The following is a 13,227-nucleotide window of genomic DNA, read 5'->3' on the forward strand; positions in this document are numbered from 1 at the left end:
ACTTCTACGCTCATGATATTTTGCTTTGCCATGTTGCCACTTCTCTTGCATGCAACTAAGAGATAAGAGTGTGTTATACAATCATTACTGCGAAAACTGTGTGTGCATGTTAACATGCATAAAAGTTAACAGAACACTGGCAATATTCTGTATTTTTTCTTATATCTTAAACACCATGAACAGACACAAAACATGCTTGTTCGCTTATTGCTTTATGCCATGGATTTACATTTTTTGTCCAACTAAAATGATATAAATAAGCCACTCTGTTGCACTGGGTGAGAGGTTCCTGGTCACTGTGGTTAATTTTAAGTTAACCAAATATATTGTAGTGGTGCCAGAATTGCATAATAGTGCATAAACAGTCCCCCATAAGTGCACTATTTGCTCCTCTCTCAGTAACATTTGTGAAAAACTATGGTGCCCAGCTGTTCTGATAAATTACTTAAGCTTTCAAAATGATGAAGCTATATATATTATATATATATATTATATAAAGTTTTACAGCACATCCTCAGTGGGAACCAATGGGCTCACAGACAGGGTAGTGAAGTCGGAAAGTGTTGGCAGGGACTAACATAGTGTTGGTTTTAGTCTTTTCATGGGATTACAATCAGAAAAATATAGAATAACACCAGCCTTATCTTCATGTGTGAATGGTCACCCACACCGCTCTCTGCCTCACAAACACTGATCTCCAGTCTTTGTCCCTCCGTGATTACATCTCCTCATGACATCACAGTCCAACACTTAAGCCATCATATCTCTGGAGACGTCTCGTCTTGCAGATTCACTTAATCAGAGTCTATTTTTGGTTGAGCCCAACGCAGCCAAAGCGGGATCTCATCTAAAGCCCCTGCAGCATTGTCTTAGCCTGCAACACGCTGCACTCAGATGGAAGTCGTGCATCACGTTTCACTTGTCAGCGCGTGGATTAGGAGAGTAGGGTTATTACCAACAACAGGGATGATGCAGCGGCTCTCTCTGAGCCTCCGGAGGGCATTTCTCTCAACAGGCTGGTGGCTGTTGTGGCTCGCTGATGAAAACCTGACATTACTGAGAGTGCGTCACCAGCCAAGCAAGTGTGTCGTAGTGTTTACATGTGGGGCAGACATCAGTTTATCCGAACAGTAACACTGGAGATGGACAGCCAGTAAAGGATAACATATCACTACCCACTGTCTTGAACTTCCTCCTTTATGCATTCCCTGATTCACCCCTAAGGCCTCTGTCATACATCAGTCTTTTAGGATAAACTGTGTTTTCTCAGGTCCATTGTCTTGGTGCTGACACTTGTTGACCTTTAGATGTCTTGTCATTGTTAACTTGTCTCTGTTTCACTGTATATGACTGCATGTAAAATGAATGGTGTGTCAGCTAAGCTGCTGTCAAAAACTCATTGCAGACTAATTGTATTTTGCTTCCACAACCGCTCCTCCTAATTAGAAATGAAAAAGAAAGTGGAAAATGACTCAAAATACTTGAAAATATTTATTAAAGTATATATAACAAACATTGTAACATATATGTATAAAGAAAAACAAATATACAGTATAAAGGTTATGATTTTCTTTGAAAGTCAAGGTGACTTTAGATGTCAGAAAGGGCAATAAAATATCACATCTACAACTCCACTTTGTTACGAACAAAATAAGAGAATAAATAAAAATATTTAAAGGCATTTTTTGCTCAGGAATTGAAGCAAGAGCAGAGTTTTCATTCAATGTGAGGCTGGAGAACAAGAGCCTGAGCCCTTGACAAAGCTTTGTAATGGTACTCTGGTGCTTCAGTGATGGCCAGGTCACTTTTAACTGTCTGGACATCATTTAGTCAAAGAATGTACAGCGTGGTGAGTCACAATACTAACATTTTTCAACAGTCAATCTCTAGGACTGGTCTGACTGGTCAAGTAGAAAAAATCTGGATTGAAACAAAAATACCTATACATCTTTAAAGTGGAAAAATACCAACCATCTTTCATCATTCAAGTTTTCCTCATAGACATCCACAGTAGAAAAGGAATACATTTGAAGAGTGGTGTGTTCAACACTCATCATATCTATACAGCAGTATAACCAGCCTGTGGCACTGGCAGAGATCTTTACAGAGGTGCATCAAGTGCATCTTTGAGTTATATACTGCATGTTGATATGTTAGTATGTATTAAATGCAGATTTCTATATGACAGCAGCAGCTTACACACACACAGGCAGGCTGGCAGACGGGCCAGTTTGGTTCAGTTCAGTTGGCCTGCTTTGAAGCGGCGTCAAGGCGAAGCGAAGAACATGGGTGCCAGGGGACGGGCATGTCCCACCACTCACTGGGTGGAGTCGGAGTCACTGGAGTCCAGGCTGGCCTGCGTGGCTGTGGGGGTGCAGCTGTGATGGGCAGCCGGTGGGCAGTGGAGGGTCTGCGTGCTCCGCCTCAGGTTCTCCAAGGACTGCAGGAAGGAACGACGTGCCCTCTCCTCCTCCAGGGGGGAGGATCCCTCTTCCTCTACCTCTGCGATCTCAGCAAAGGTGACGGGCTGTGTTTTGAAGCGAGCCTCACGAGAGCGGCGGGAGCGGCTCTTGCCCCTTGCTGGGCCCTTGGGAACAGGCAGCTGCTGGGGGAACTCCTCCATGGCAGAGGCCATAAGGTGGGCCGGCAGGACGTGGAAGCTAGAGTCCATAACCATCTGACGCACGGCAGCCATTGATAGAACAGAAGCCCAAACAGGTATGAAAGCAAATCTAGTTTAAATGTAACACCAAGTGTAACTAAGAGCAGGGAGGAGACAGCTGACTGCCTGTGCACGTCTCAGAGCTGTCTTTCCTTCTTTCTGGTGCCTTGTCCTATTTGATGAGACCTCTCAGTCTCAACACAGCAACTGTTCGTCCAAAGTCAAGCCAAACAAACACTCCTCAAACCTCCAGGTCCAGGCACACGGAAGATGACCAGCCTTAAAGACCGCTCTGCTCTGGTCAGCTCCTGCTCTTCGCTCGTCGGTGTGAGTGCTTCTGTTTCAACTCTGCTGGTGCCTGATGCCTCTTTTCTCTCTGGCTGTTTGTCGCTTTATGTGCGTGAGTCTCAGTCTGCTGAGGCCAATGCCACCGACAGCTCCAGCTCTCTCTTTTATAGCAGCTCGCTACCCACTGAGCGCCTCTCTCTCTCTCTCTCTCTCTCCCTACTCCCTGTCTTTGCGAGGTCCCTCCCACTCCCCTCCTTCCCTCTCCCTCATGGTTCCGGCCTTCAAAGCAGTCAGTCAGTCAGTCACCCCACCAAAATAAACATATGAGGAGAGAATATCTGTGTGTGTGCTCGGGTGTTGGGGCTTCGACAGACTGGGGGTAGGGGGAGGTTAGAGACAGAGGGAAAGACGGGTAGTCGAGACAAAAATGGAGACACAGAGTGGAGTGACACATTCAGGGTGACTCGGGCACGACAGAGACAACAGGGGAGAATTAGAGCGGATGAAAAGTGGACCAAAGACCCTTATCACAAAATGCAGGACAAAGTGGGACAGACACAGCTCTGTGAGAAGTAGCTACCTTTGTAAAGCTTATGATATGAGACAATTACAGAGGCGTTGATTTAACTCTGTGGCAAGAGTTTAAGTGTCTGTGTATTATTCAACTTATGTAATGTTGTGTATTACTTAAGATTCAGGAACAGTTTGCCTGAGTCTGAGTGAGTCTCTAGTAAGTATCAAGCCTGAAAAGGAAAGAAAGCAGCATTTCAATAAGCAGCTATGTGTGCAGCACTGCATTCCTCTGTTTGCACCGTTACTGATACATCCCCACAGTCACCAGGCCTGGATCATACAAGCTGGTTACTAGCCAATGTAACTACGGCCCAGTCAGATAGATGTACTAATGAGGCACAGCAAATAGAGGATTTTCTCTTGCATGCACTAAAAGAAGCACTCTGTTCACTCAAATGAAATATGTGGTCAAAGAGGGCAGCTGAACTCACTGTGTGTTTGGAGAAAAACACGGCAGGCAGCTTTGCTTACAGCGTTCACACTGTTTACATGTCAACACGACTGCAGAAGAGATAAACAATGTCGGGAAGTTATTACAGTCCCTGTGTCGGTACAACCACGTCACCTCTTAGCTTGCATACGTACAGTGTAATGGACACACATGCGTACTTGCACACAAGTAGATAAATATCTACCTGGATTGGAAGTCTTTGGACTGTGGGAAGAAACTGGAGCACCCTGAGGAAACCCAGACACACGCAGGGAGAACATGCGACAAAAGGTCCCAGTGCTTTAAGGCATCAATCAATTAATTATTACCACTTTAATTAGTATAATTAACCTAAACAAAGAGTCTCTCCAAGACTTTATCAGCTACTGGTACAGTGAGCTACCGGGTCTAAATCTGACCCAAAATAAAGAGAGGAAATAGTTTTTCCAGTAGGACTGAATCTAAAGCTGTCAGAGGCTTCTGCTGTTGCAGCCGGTGTTCGACAGCGTTCCCATGAGACATTTTGCATCCATCACATTCGCAAACAACCACAAACCACCTTGGCGCCGATGTTGTGAAAGTATCTCAGTGTACAAGTTTCTGCTCCAAGCGAAGTCAGTTAATAAACAATGTGTGTGCCTGCACTATTTTTGACGGTCTGGGTTCTGATATTTTCTCACACCAAAGTCCTAATGAGCACAAGGAAAAAATAAATCAGTGGCAAGCTTTTCACAATAACCAAAGATAAACACTTGAGCAATGTGAGAGACATGAGAGGAAGAGGAGAACGTCTGTTGTTCTGACTGAAACCCACTGAGGACTTCAAAGGTGACGAATCATTTCCACTATTTGTTTGTGGCACTCAGGACATCACAGTTAACTTCATATCGAGTAATTGATTCACATTATCACATTATAGCATCTGAATGAATCTAATCAAATGTTCCGCAAATTCAGACTAAATTCTTCACAGTTTAATCTCTAAAACTTTTTACGCATTAGTCCTGTAGCAGCAGCAGTCATGCACTAAAAACAGCACTTCCTCTGAGGCTGCTGCACGCACACACACACACACACAGACACGCACACACACACATACACAGACACACAGACACACAGACACACACACACACACACACACACAGACACGATGAATGCCAGTGACTGTGCAGGTGAGCTGAGAGTCCTGTCCTAGAAGCAGCCCTACATAACCAAAAGTTATGTTTTCATCTTTGCATAATTAAGTGAATGGAAGGATATAACATCTAGTTCAAACCACAAAACAACATTAATCTTACTATAACAAAATATATAATGTATAAAAAATGTGTATCAGATGAAAGCTTGATCATTTAAAATACAGTATTTCATCAACATGGCATCAAGCCGTAATGTGTTGAGAAGACAAATAAGGAAGTTATTAAATAATGTCTGATCCTGATTTAATCATCTGAAGAATATAACTGCTGGTTTAAGAGTAAAACTAACTATTTAATATCATTTACATTATTAATAATTTACTTTTAAACCAACATTTGAAAGGCTGTAGTCGTTCTAGTTGATATATTGTATGTATAGGGCACAGACAGTCACACAGGATGCAAAAGCCTTAGATGTAGTCAAAGTCACAGTATGCAAGGACACAGATACACAAACACTGAATTCTCATCAGCAGTCCTGGCATCATCCAAGTCAACATGTCACGTCATCAACTGTAACCGTAACGGCTAAATTTATCAGTGTCGCTGCGGATGGTGGCATGTCAGGGTCGGCGTACACAGGCTGGTTACATTCACACAGCAGCTGACTGCGGCCCAGTGTGGGTTTCTTCTCTCACATGTGACACAGGCCAGATGTTTTCTGCTCAGAGTGACACAACCCTGTGTTTTTCTCAACTCTTACCAGAAACATTACTCTTTCCCACAAAATCTCTTCCTGAGACAATCAAACCACTTTAATTTCAGCGCTCAGCACAGAAATATTTACTGCAGCTAAAACATGGAACTGTTGTTTCTCCACCCCCCAAAATGAGGGGGAACATGAGATAATAGTCACAACTATTGCTGCCACTTACAGTAATGTCATGGGCGACATCAAGGACTGACGCACATAGTGGGTGTGATAGGATAGTTGAGTGCCAGTGTAATACAAACAAGCCTGGCAATTGACCGGAGTAAATCACAGTAAATGAACCAGTCTCCAGTGAAATATCAGTGTACATTTTACTTCTATCTCCTTCTGTGGTTATTAGTGTGATCACTCTGCTTAATTATGCCGACTTCCTGTCATCATGCTGTAAATTCAGGACGTTGTGAGCTACAGCGTGTTTTATGAAGTTAAGAGACAAGCCGAGCGCAGAGGCATAAATCAACTCTGAGTTGTAAAATCCTGTCTCACAGCATTATAAACCTTTGTGCCGTGTTTTGGAGTTTGATAAGGCTCCACATTCACGGATCTATAACTCAAAGTGGCCGTCATCATCGCACCAGTAGCTAAAGCACTGTGTCCCCACACCACCAACACAGGCACAGACTGTTTATGGTCTGAATGCCCGGTTATCTCTGTTCATACTAGTAACAAAGAGGTCATGTCCTAAAACAGTCTGTAGTGTAAAGAAATGATGAGTGTGTATATATATATATATATATATATATATATATATATTTATATTTCTGATGCATATTTAATGCAGGTTTATGAAATTAACTCTACAAATGCACATATATGAAGGCAGGGTGACAAACTCCCACAGATCGTATCATAGTCCATTCCTGCAGTCACTGTCACAGTGGGAGGAAGCGCAGGGGCAAACCCGACTGTCATCCATAGCTACCAATATTAACTTGTCGTATCACCACGAGTGGCACGAACATCGCGCAGCGTACAAGCAGTCGCACTGATGTGACAACTTTTTTGCATTTCAAGGGTTGACCTCATGGGATTTCCTTTGCAGAGTTTCCACGGGTGACGTTATGGCATTCCTCAGATGACACCTCGGGACGGTTAGGCGGAGACCAGGTTTCTTGTGTCACACACACACACACACACACACACAAGCATGCACACTCACACTCACACTCACACTCACACTCACACTCAGCAGGGTTGTAAGTCATGGATTTGAGCTTGCAAAGATCACCGTGCTCTATTTTGAGTACATATAAGGTCACCCACGATCATGCCAGCAGCTGCCAGTCAAGTGACTCACATTCGTGCTTGCTTTATAACCATATCTGTGAAAGAGGTAGTGTGTGTATGTGTGGCATCGGAGTGACCATGCATACATCAGTGTTTTTGCTTGATTCTTCATTTCACACCATCACCCATTTGATTTAGCGTACGTGTTGTGTGACATGCTCGCAGGGAATAAGAGGCGTGTTGAGCAAGAACTCAGTAGGCCGAGAGCTGAGTGCGTCCTTGGGGACGCCTTGTTTTCCTAAAAGACCCTGCCAAGGCTGCGTGTGCTGCACACTAGAACATCGTTTGGTAAAAACAATGCCCGGAAAAGCATTTGTATTGCACTCATCTCTCAATCAGATTGTTGAAAGATTAATTTAAGATGAGGAGGTGAAAGCACTCAAACAACTGTTCTAAAAATATCGAAGTCCGTGTAAGAATATCATCTCATTTTCTACACAGCTAGCACTGACAATGTAAGCTGTTATGTGCAGATTCTTTTTGTCCTCTTATTTCAGAATCTTTTTAAAATAAGGAAATCCTGCCAAAGTGTCCTTTTTCTTACTGATATATACCTTTAAAAACCTGACCAAAAAACATAACATATGACACATTGTTATTACATGTGAGAGGGTCTTTCAAAAGTCTTTTCAAAAGTCTTCTAGTGTACGGTAGGCATAAAACAGCCTGGATATATTAAACACCTGTGGCATTTGATGAAAGTAAATGCATAAAATGCTGACAGATTATCAATCCAATCCAACTTTATTTATAAGGCACATTGAAAAGCAACAGCAGTTGACTCAAAGTGCAGCACAATCAGCGAGGCAAACACCAGGAGACAAATGAAGTACTCTCTTGGTACTGGTGTTACTTTAAGGGAACTGTTAAGTCAAACAAAACCAGGAGGTAAACATCGTAGTGTTTTAGCCCCGATGTCCATTCATAATATAAAAATGCTTCTTGGATGAAAATAACATTTTGGCACTTCACACTTTTAAAACGGAGTTGGTCGATGCATCAGTACTGCCTGTCGTCATTTATTCTTAAGGACGAACTAATGTGCTTAAATGAAAAATGACTCCTCAGCTTGATGTTTCTAGTCCATAAAACGACGGTAACTAGAAGATATCTACAGCTAGGACTTCTTACTGAGCAAAACCATCCTAATTTCATACCATGACCACTTCATGACTATTATCCTAGTGCTGTACTTCTCTGTCTCTCCCCCCCGTAACCTGAATTTAACAGCTGATGGCATTTCGAGGAGAATACCTCCAACAGGGAGCATGGACAGAGGCAGCTGAGAAATAATCTCTTCCGATCCTCTGCTTGATCACTTACACCACCCTTGTTCCACCTTAAACACACACCTATTAAAGACTGTATATACTGTATGTATATGATCATTCACTTCACTTTTAACCTTCACTTTCACATCATTACATGTAATATGAAAAAGGTTTCTTGCCATGACGAACCAAAAGAGAACTATTACCAAGCTTTTCAAGTGTTTTTAGCCTCTTTTAGCTCACAGATATAACGAAAGTCCTTTAAAATATGCTCCCAAAAAGAAGAGACATATTTCTTATTTGCTTACCATATTTACACAAAGCTGTCATAACTCATTTCATGATATATTTATGTTTAACAGCTTAACCTACAGTAGTATGCTTCAAAGATGCTTACAACCATTCAGCATGTCAATTTATTCCAAATGGGACCTTATCTGGAACACGAGCCAGTATCAGTGATGCAATATGTATATAAATATTACAGCCCTGGTTATGAAACATGGTCAGAAACAAGGGCATCGAGTGGAAAAGGAATCAAGTGGAGTCATAGTAATTAACAAACGGGGTCGACTTTCACTAGATTCCACTTCATTGGTGTGTAAGTGTGTGTACAGTACGTTAGTGTGTAGTGGATGTGTGGCAGGTAGAGTTACAGGGCTAAATGTGAGGGATTAGCTTAGGGCTGACAGTATTATTGCCATATACTGCACACCACAGATGTAAGCCATGATAAGGATTTGGCAATATAGCTTGTCTCAATATAGAATAGGTTTCAATTGTCATAACTTAAAGTGCATTGTGAGTATCGGTGCGCGTGTGAATTAGTGCAGCTTACTCAGGCGACACTGATCGTATGCACAAAACTAAATGCATAATAAGAAATATTTCAGATAAAGGGATGCTTCATTCATTGTTTAGACACTCTCAAGCAGAACACAATAATCAGCTGACTATGCAGGGCAACAGTTGTTGCTCCACTGTTATTCTCTCTTATTCAGGATGTCCTACTGTATTTAAAACAATTCAAAATATACTGTAACTAGAAAAGTGCATTCACTAGAGTGCAGATCTCTACCAGGTGATCTCTGCTACACCTAACCCTAACCCTAACTACAGAGGGCACCACTACGGCAAACAGACAGCAGCCATTAACACCAGCACACTTACAGTCAAGATGGTGGCAAAGATAACAGAAATGGCAATTTAAACATGTCGTATTACACGTAACTTCGGTGGGTCACAACACGTGAGGTGTGGATATAATCTGCAGATGCTCCGGTTCAAAACGACACCAAACTTTTCTATGGATGTCAGTTTTTTAGTGACGAAAGAGGCTGTGACCTGCAACAGTCCAGGAAAGGCTTGTTTTTAGCTCAGCCGAATGACGTCTGTCACGAGATGTCAAATAAAGCAGTTGTTGAGTAGAGAAACGAGCAGTCAGCAGTCAGTGACAGCATCACACAGTCAGTAAAATAGGTTTTGCAAACACTGTCAATCACTGCAACCATGACAGGTCGTCCAGCATACAGGCATAAATGTGGACAAAAAATATCAGGCCGTCCATTAGGCTGTCCGTCGGTGCAGCAGTATAAAAGATTAGCTGCACGGCTGGCAGATATAATAAGGAATGAAGGGCTGAGCGGTACGATCTAAACTTTGTCATTAGTTATATCACACCAAGGCCACAGGAGGTAGAGGACCAACAGGAACTGTGTGTTTATCTGTGTACACTGCTAACAAGAAAAGTGCATCGAAAGAGCAGCCAGAGACACAGAAAGAGAGAAAATGAAAGAAGCAGAGAGCAAATGAAACAAAGACACAGAAAAAAAGAGCAATAACAGCAAACAGTAAATCAGGGCTTGGTATATATATATATGTAGAAGTTTAGTTAACCCTGGGTGCAGTTTAGGTAACTATACTCAACTATAAATCTGGTTCTTTAAATCACAATCTATTAAAACATGATGTGTACCGTGCAGAGACAGAAACTAAGAGCCCTGGAGCAAACACTCAGCACGATCCTCTCCACTAAAATACCGCCATCACCCGACGCTGAGGTGGCCTTTGGCAATACAGCGATTATCTGTACTTGAGCAATCAAAATCAAACATGATTCAATCAGCTGAGTGTGAGTGTCCTTTCAACACACACCTCTAATTAGGGCAAACAAAATCACACACACAGTCAGAGACAACAGTACGAGTCTCATACACATTGTTTCGACTTGCAATTTCATGGAAATTTAGCTTCAAAAAAAGGGCTTAAAAGTTGAAGTAGTAGTTCTACAGAATATGACAAAAATAAAAATGATCTTTATCAAACTGAAATATGGACCTGCACAGAGCTGCAGAGAGACGGCAGCCGCACTTGAATGCAATAATTCATACAAAACTTTGGTCAGACTCTGCTACCATCAATGCCAGGTGCAGACAGAAATGCTGTCCTCATCAACTTCATCTCACACCGCAGACGCTGCATGTTTCTGCAGTGCCCCTGGTTTGGCATTCTAATCTGTACTTTCTGGCATTGTATCTGTGAAACTATATAAATATCTCCCACTGGATCAAGAACATGAATTTTGAAACTATTAGCACACACTTATAAAGTTTATAAAAAAGGCTTCGTGTGGATGTATAGAAGTCCGATTCCCCTCTCTCTCTAGCTAGATGCCTCTTAAACATTAACAGCTGTGCACTCCTTGACAAGATCAAATATAATATGATATAAATATAATATATAAAAAGAACTGGCAGCCTTGTCTAGATAACATTAACACATATCCTATTTTGGTTGTAGAAAATGTCATACAAATATAATCTCCATGGTCTAACCTTTCAAAATAATGTAGATCAGTGTTGAAGTTTGAAGCTCTTTTGTTTTTCTAATTATACAATAAAGCACATTATTTATTATATGCAGACCAAGCCAGTGAGTGCAGGTGAGACCAATCAAACCCAAAACTAAGTCTAGTGTTTGCATCAATACATACACACATACAAAAAAAAAAGAGAAACACATTTACAAAAAAAAGAAAAAGAAATCCTTCTATTGAGTGTGTGTTGAGCAAGAGGATGAAAGAGAGGAGAGGAGGGTAGGAGGTCCATTATCCAGGTCTCTGTGGACAAGAGGTGAGGTACACGCCACAGGCCACATTCCCAGACCGGCGGATCACCCTGTACCTACGGTGATGGGACGCCCCTGTTACCATAGCAACCAAAATGTCAGGAAACTGCAGAGGGGGGTGAAGTTGGTCAAGTCACATAACAACTCAGGTACTGTTTGTCTTCTCCCCCTCCTAAAGAACTGTGAGTGCGCTCTCTTAGAGTAAACCATCGGACAAGTCATGCAGGAGACGTGATGTGCTGGAACTATTTCTTGTGTGGGTGTGCACCACACACGGAGGTACAGGGTGGACAAATCAACTGTGACACCCCCAAAAATCAGAAATTGTTTTAACATTGTGTAATTACATCAGGTTTAGAGTTGTGAGGAGCAGTCAGGCTAACTGTTTCCCCATGCTTCCACTCTTTATGCTAAGCTAGGCTAACTGCAGGCCTCAGCTCCATAGGCTCTTTAACACATTGTCAAATATTTCCTCCGTGTTTTTTATTTATGTTTACTATGAATCCACATTTTACTGTTTAGTTCTGAAAAGGGGGTCCTTTACTATGTTAGCACAAATGATCGAACACATTAAATGACCAAGAAATCCTGTTGGAAAGATAACTTTCTCCATGGCTATGAGACATAATCTGAGGGCTCCCGAAGTCAACCAACTTCAAAAAAAGATCTTATTGTATCTGAGAAAATTGATTTTTAATTGTCATCATTAAAACCACAACACATGTGCTGGACCTGCTCTGAGTGTCCTCTGGGTGGCCTGGCTCTCTCCAACAGGCCCCCAGGCAGCCTCTTGTGGCATTAGGCTACTCTGACACCACGTTTATTATTTTTTCATCTATTTGTAACTGTTACATATTATCTGGATTATTTAGTACATACCTGGAAATCACAAAAGGAATTGTGATATCCCACCCAAATTAAATGTTGGTCCATTTTCGTGCACATTTCAATAAGATAAGATAAAATATCGTCGATGCTTTACAGGTAGCAAATACACTGTGATATACAGTGAAGTCTAGACAGTATGCTAATTGTTTCAGTTATTTCCATTATCTTAAAATATTTTTTATATCCTGTTTAAGCAATAATAAATAGAGGGTTGGTTGTAGTATTTTTTTAAGTTGCAGCCATTTTTGATCATTTAGTTTCCATCACTGTAGCTTTTGTGTCTATGAGGTGTAAATTCAGCTGAATGATTTCTGAGCCCAGTTGACTGTTATTGTTGTTATTGCATCAAGTTATATTTTTAAGTGAATATTATGGCTTTGTTTGTACGACACCTCTGAAAATGCATTGTGAATATTTCATGTTCATGCTTAATTAGGATTTTACTGAAGATGCATCCCTTATGTTGTGTGTTGATTAGTATTAGCTTCCTCATCAATTTACGCAGCAAAGTTCACTGCAGCAACAGTAGCAGGACAAACACTCACACCCGCTGGTGTCGGGCAGCTTTAGCTCTGTTTGAAAACACATGGCGGGGCAGCAGAGGGAGTGTTGGTGTAAATCAATAAGCACGTCATCCTCTTGGGGTTGGCCCTGCTCCTCCACCCTCCCTCCCTCCCTCCCTCCCTCCCTTGACACTGAGTCAGTAATACACCATAGGGACAACATGGTTATTTATAGACTGAGACTTGGAGACTGGGAAACATTCTCATCTAGGGACGCTGTGTTTGTTT

At 41.8% G+C, this 13,227-nt stretch overlaps 1 protein-coding gene across 1 annotated transcript; it reads right to left on the bottom strand.

Annotated features, from left to right (window-relative positions):
- Positions 1 to 1,488: 1,488 nt before the first annotated feature.
- Positions 1,489 to 3,072, bottom strand: c5h11orf96 (chromosome 5 C11orf96 homolog). Its single transcript, XM_070830889.1, has one exon. It carries the CDS (start codon positions 2,693 to 2,695, stop codon positions 2,318 to 2,320), a length of 378 nt encoding a protein of 125 aa, XP_070686990.1. The 5' UTR covers positions 2,696 to 3,072; the 3' UTR covers positions 1,489 to 2,317.
- Positions 3,073 to 13,227: the final 10,155 nt, after the last annotated feature.

The sequence above is a fragment of the Pempheris klunzingeri genome, chromosome 5 (assembly GCF_042242105.1).
Source record: "Pempheris klunzingeri isolate RE-2024b chromosome 5, fPemKlu1.hap1, whole genome shotgun sequence".
In the NCBI taxonomy this organism is placed as follows: domain Eukaryota; kingdom Metazoa; phylum Chordata; class Actinopteri; order Acropomatiformes; family Pempheridae; genus Pempheris; species Pempheris klunzingeri.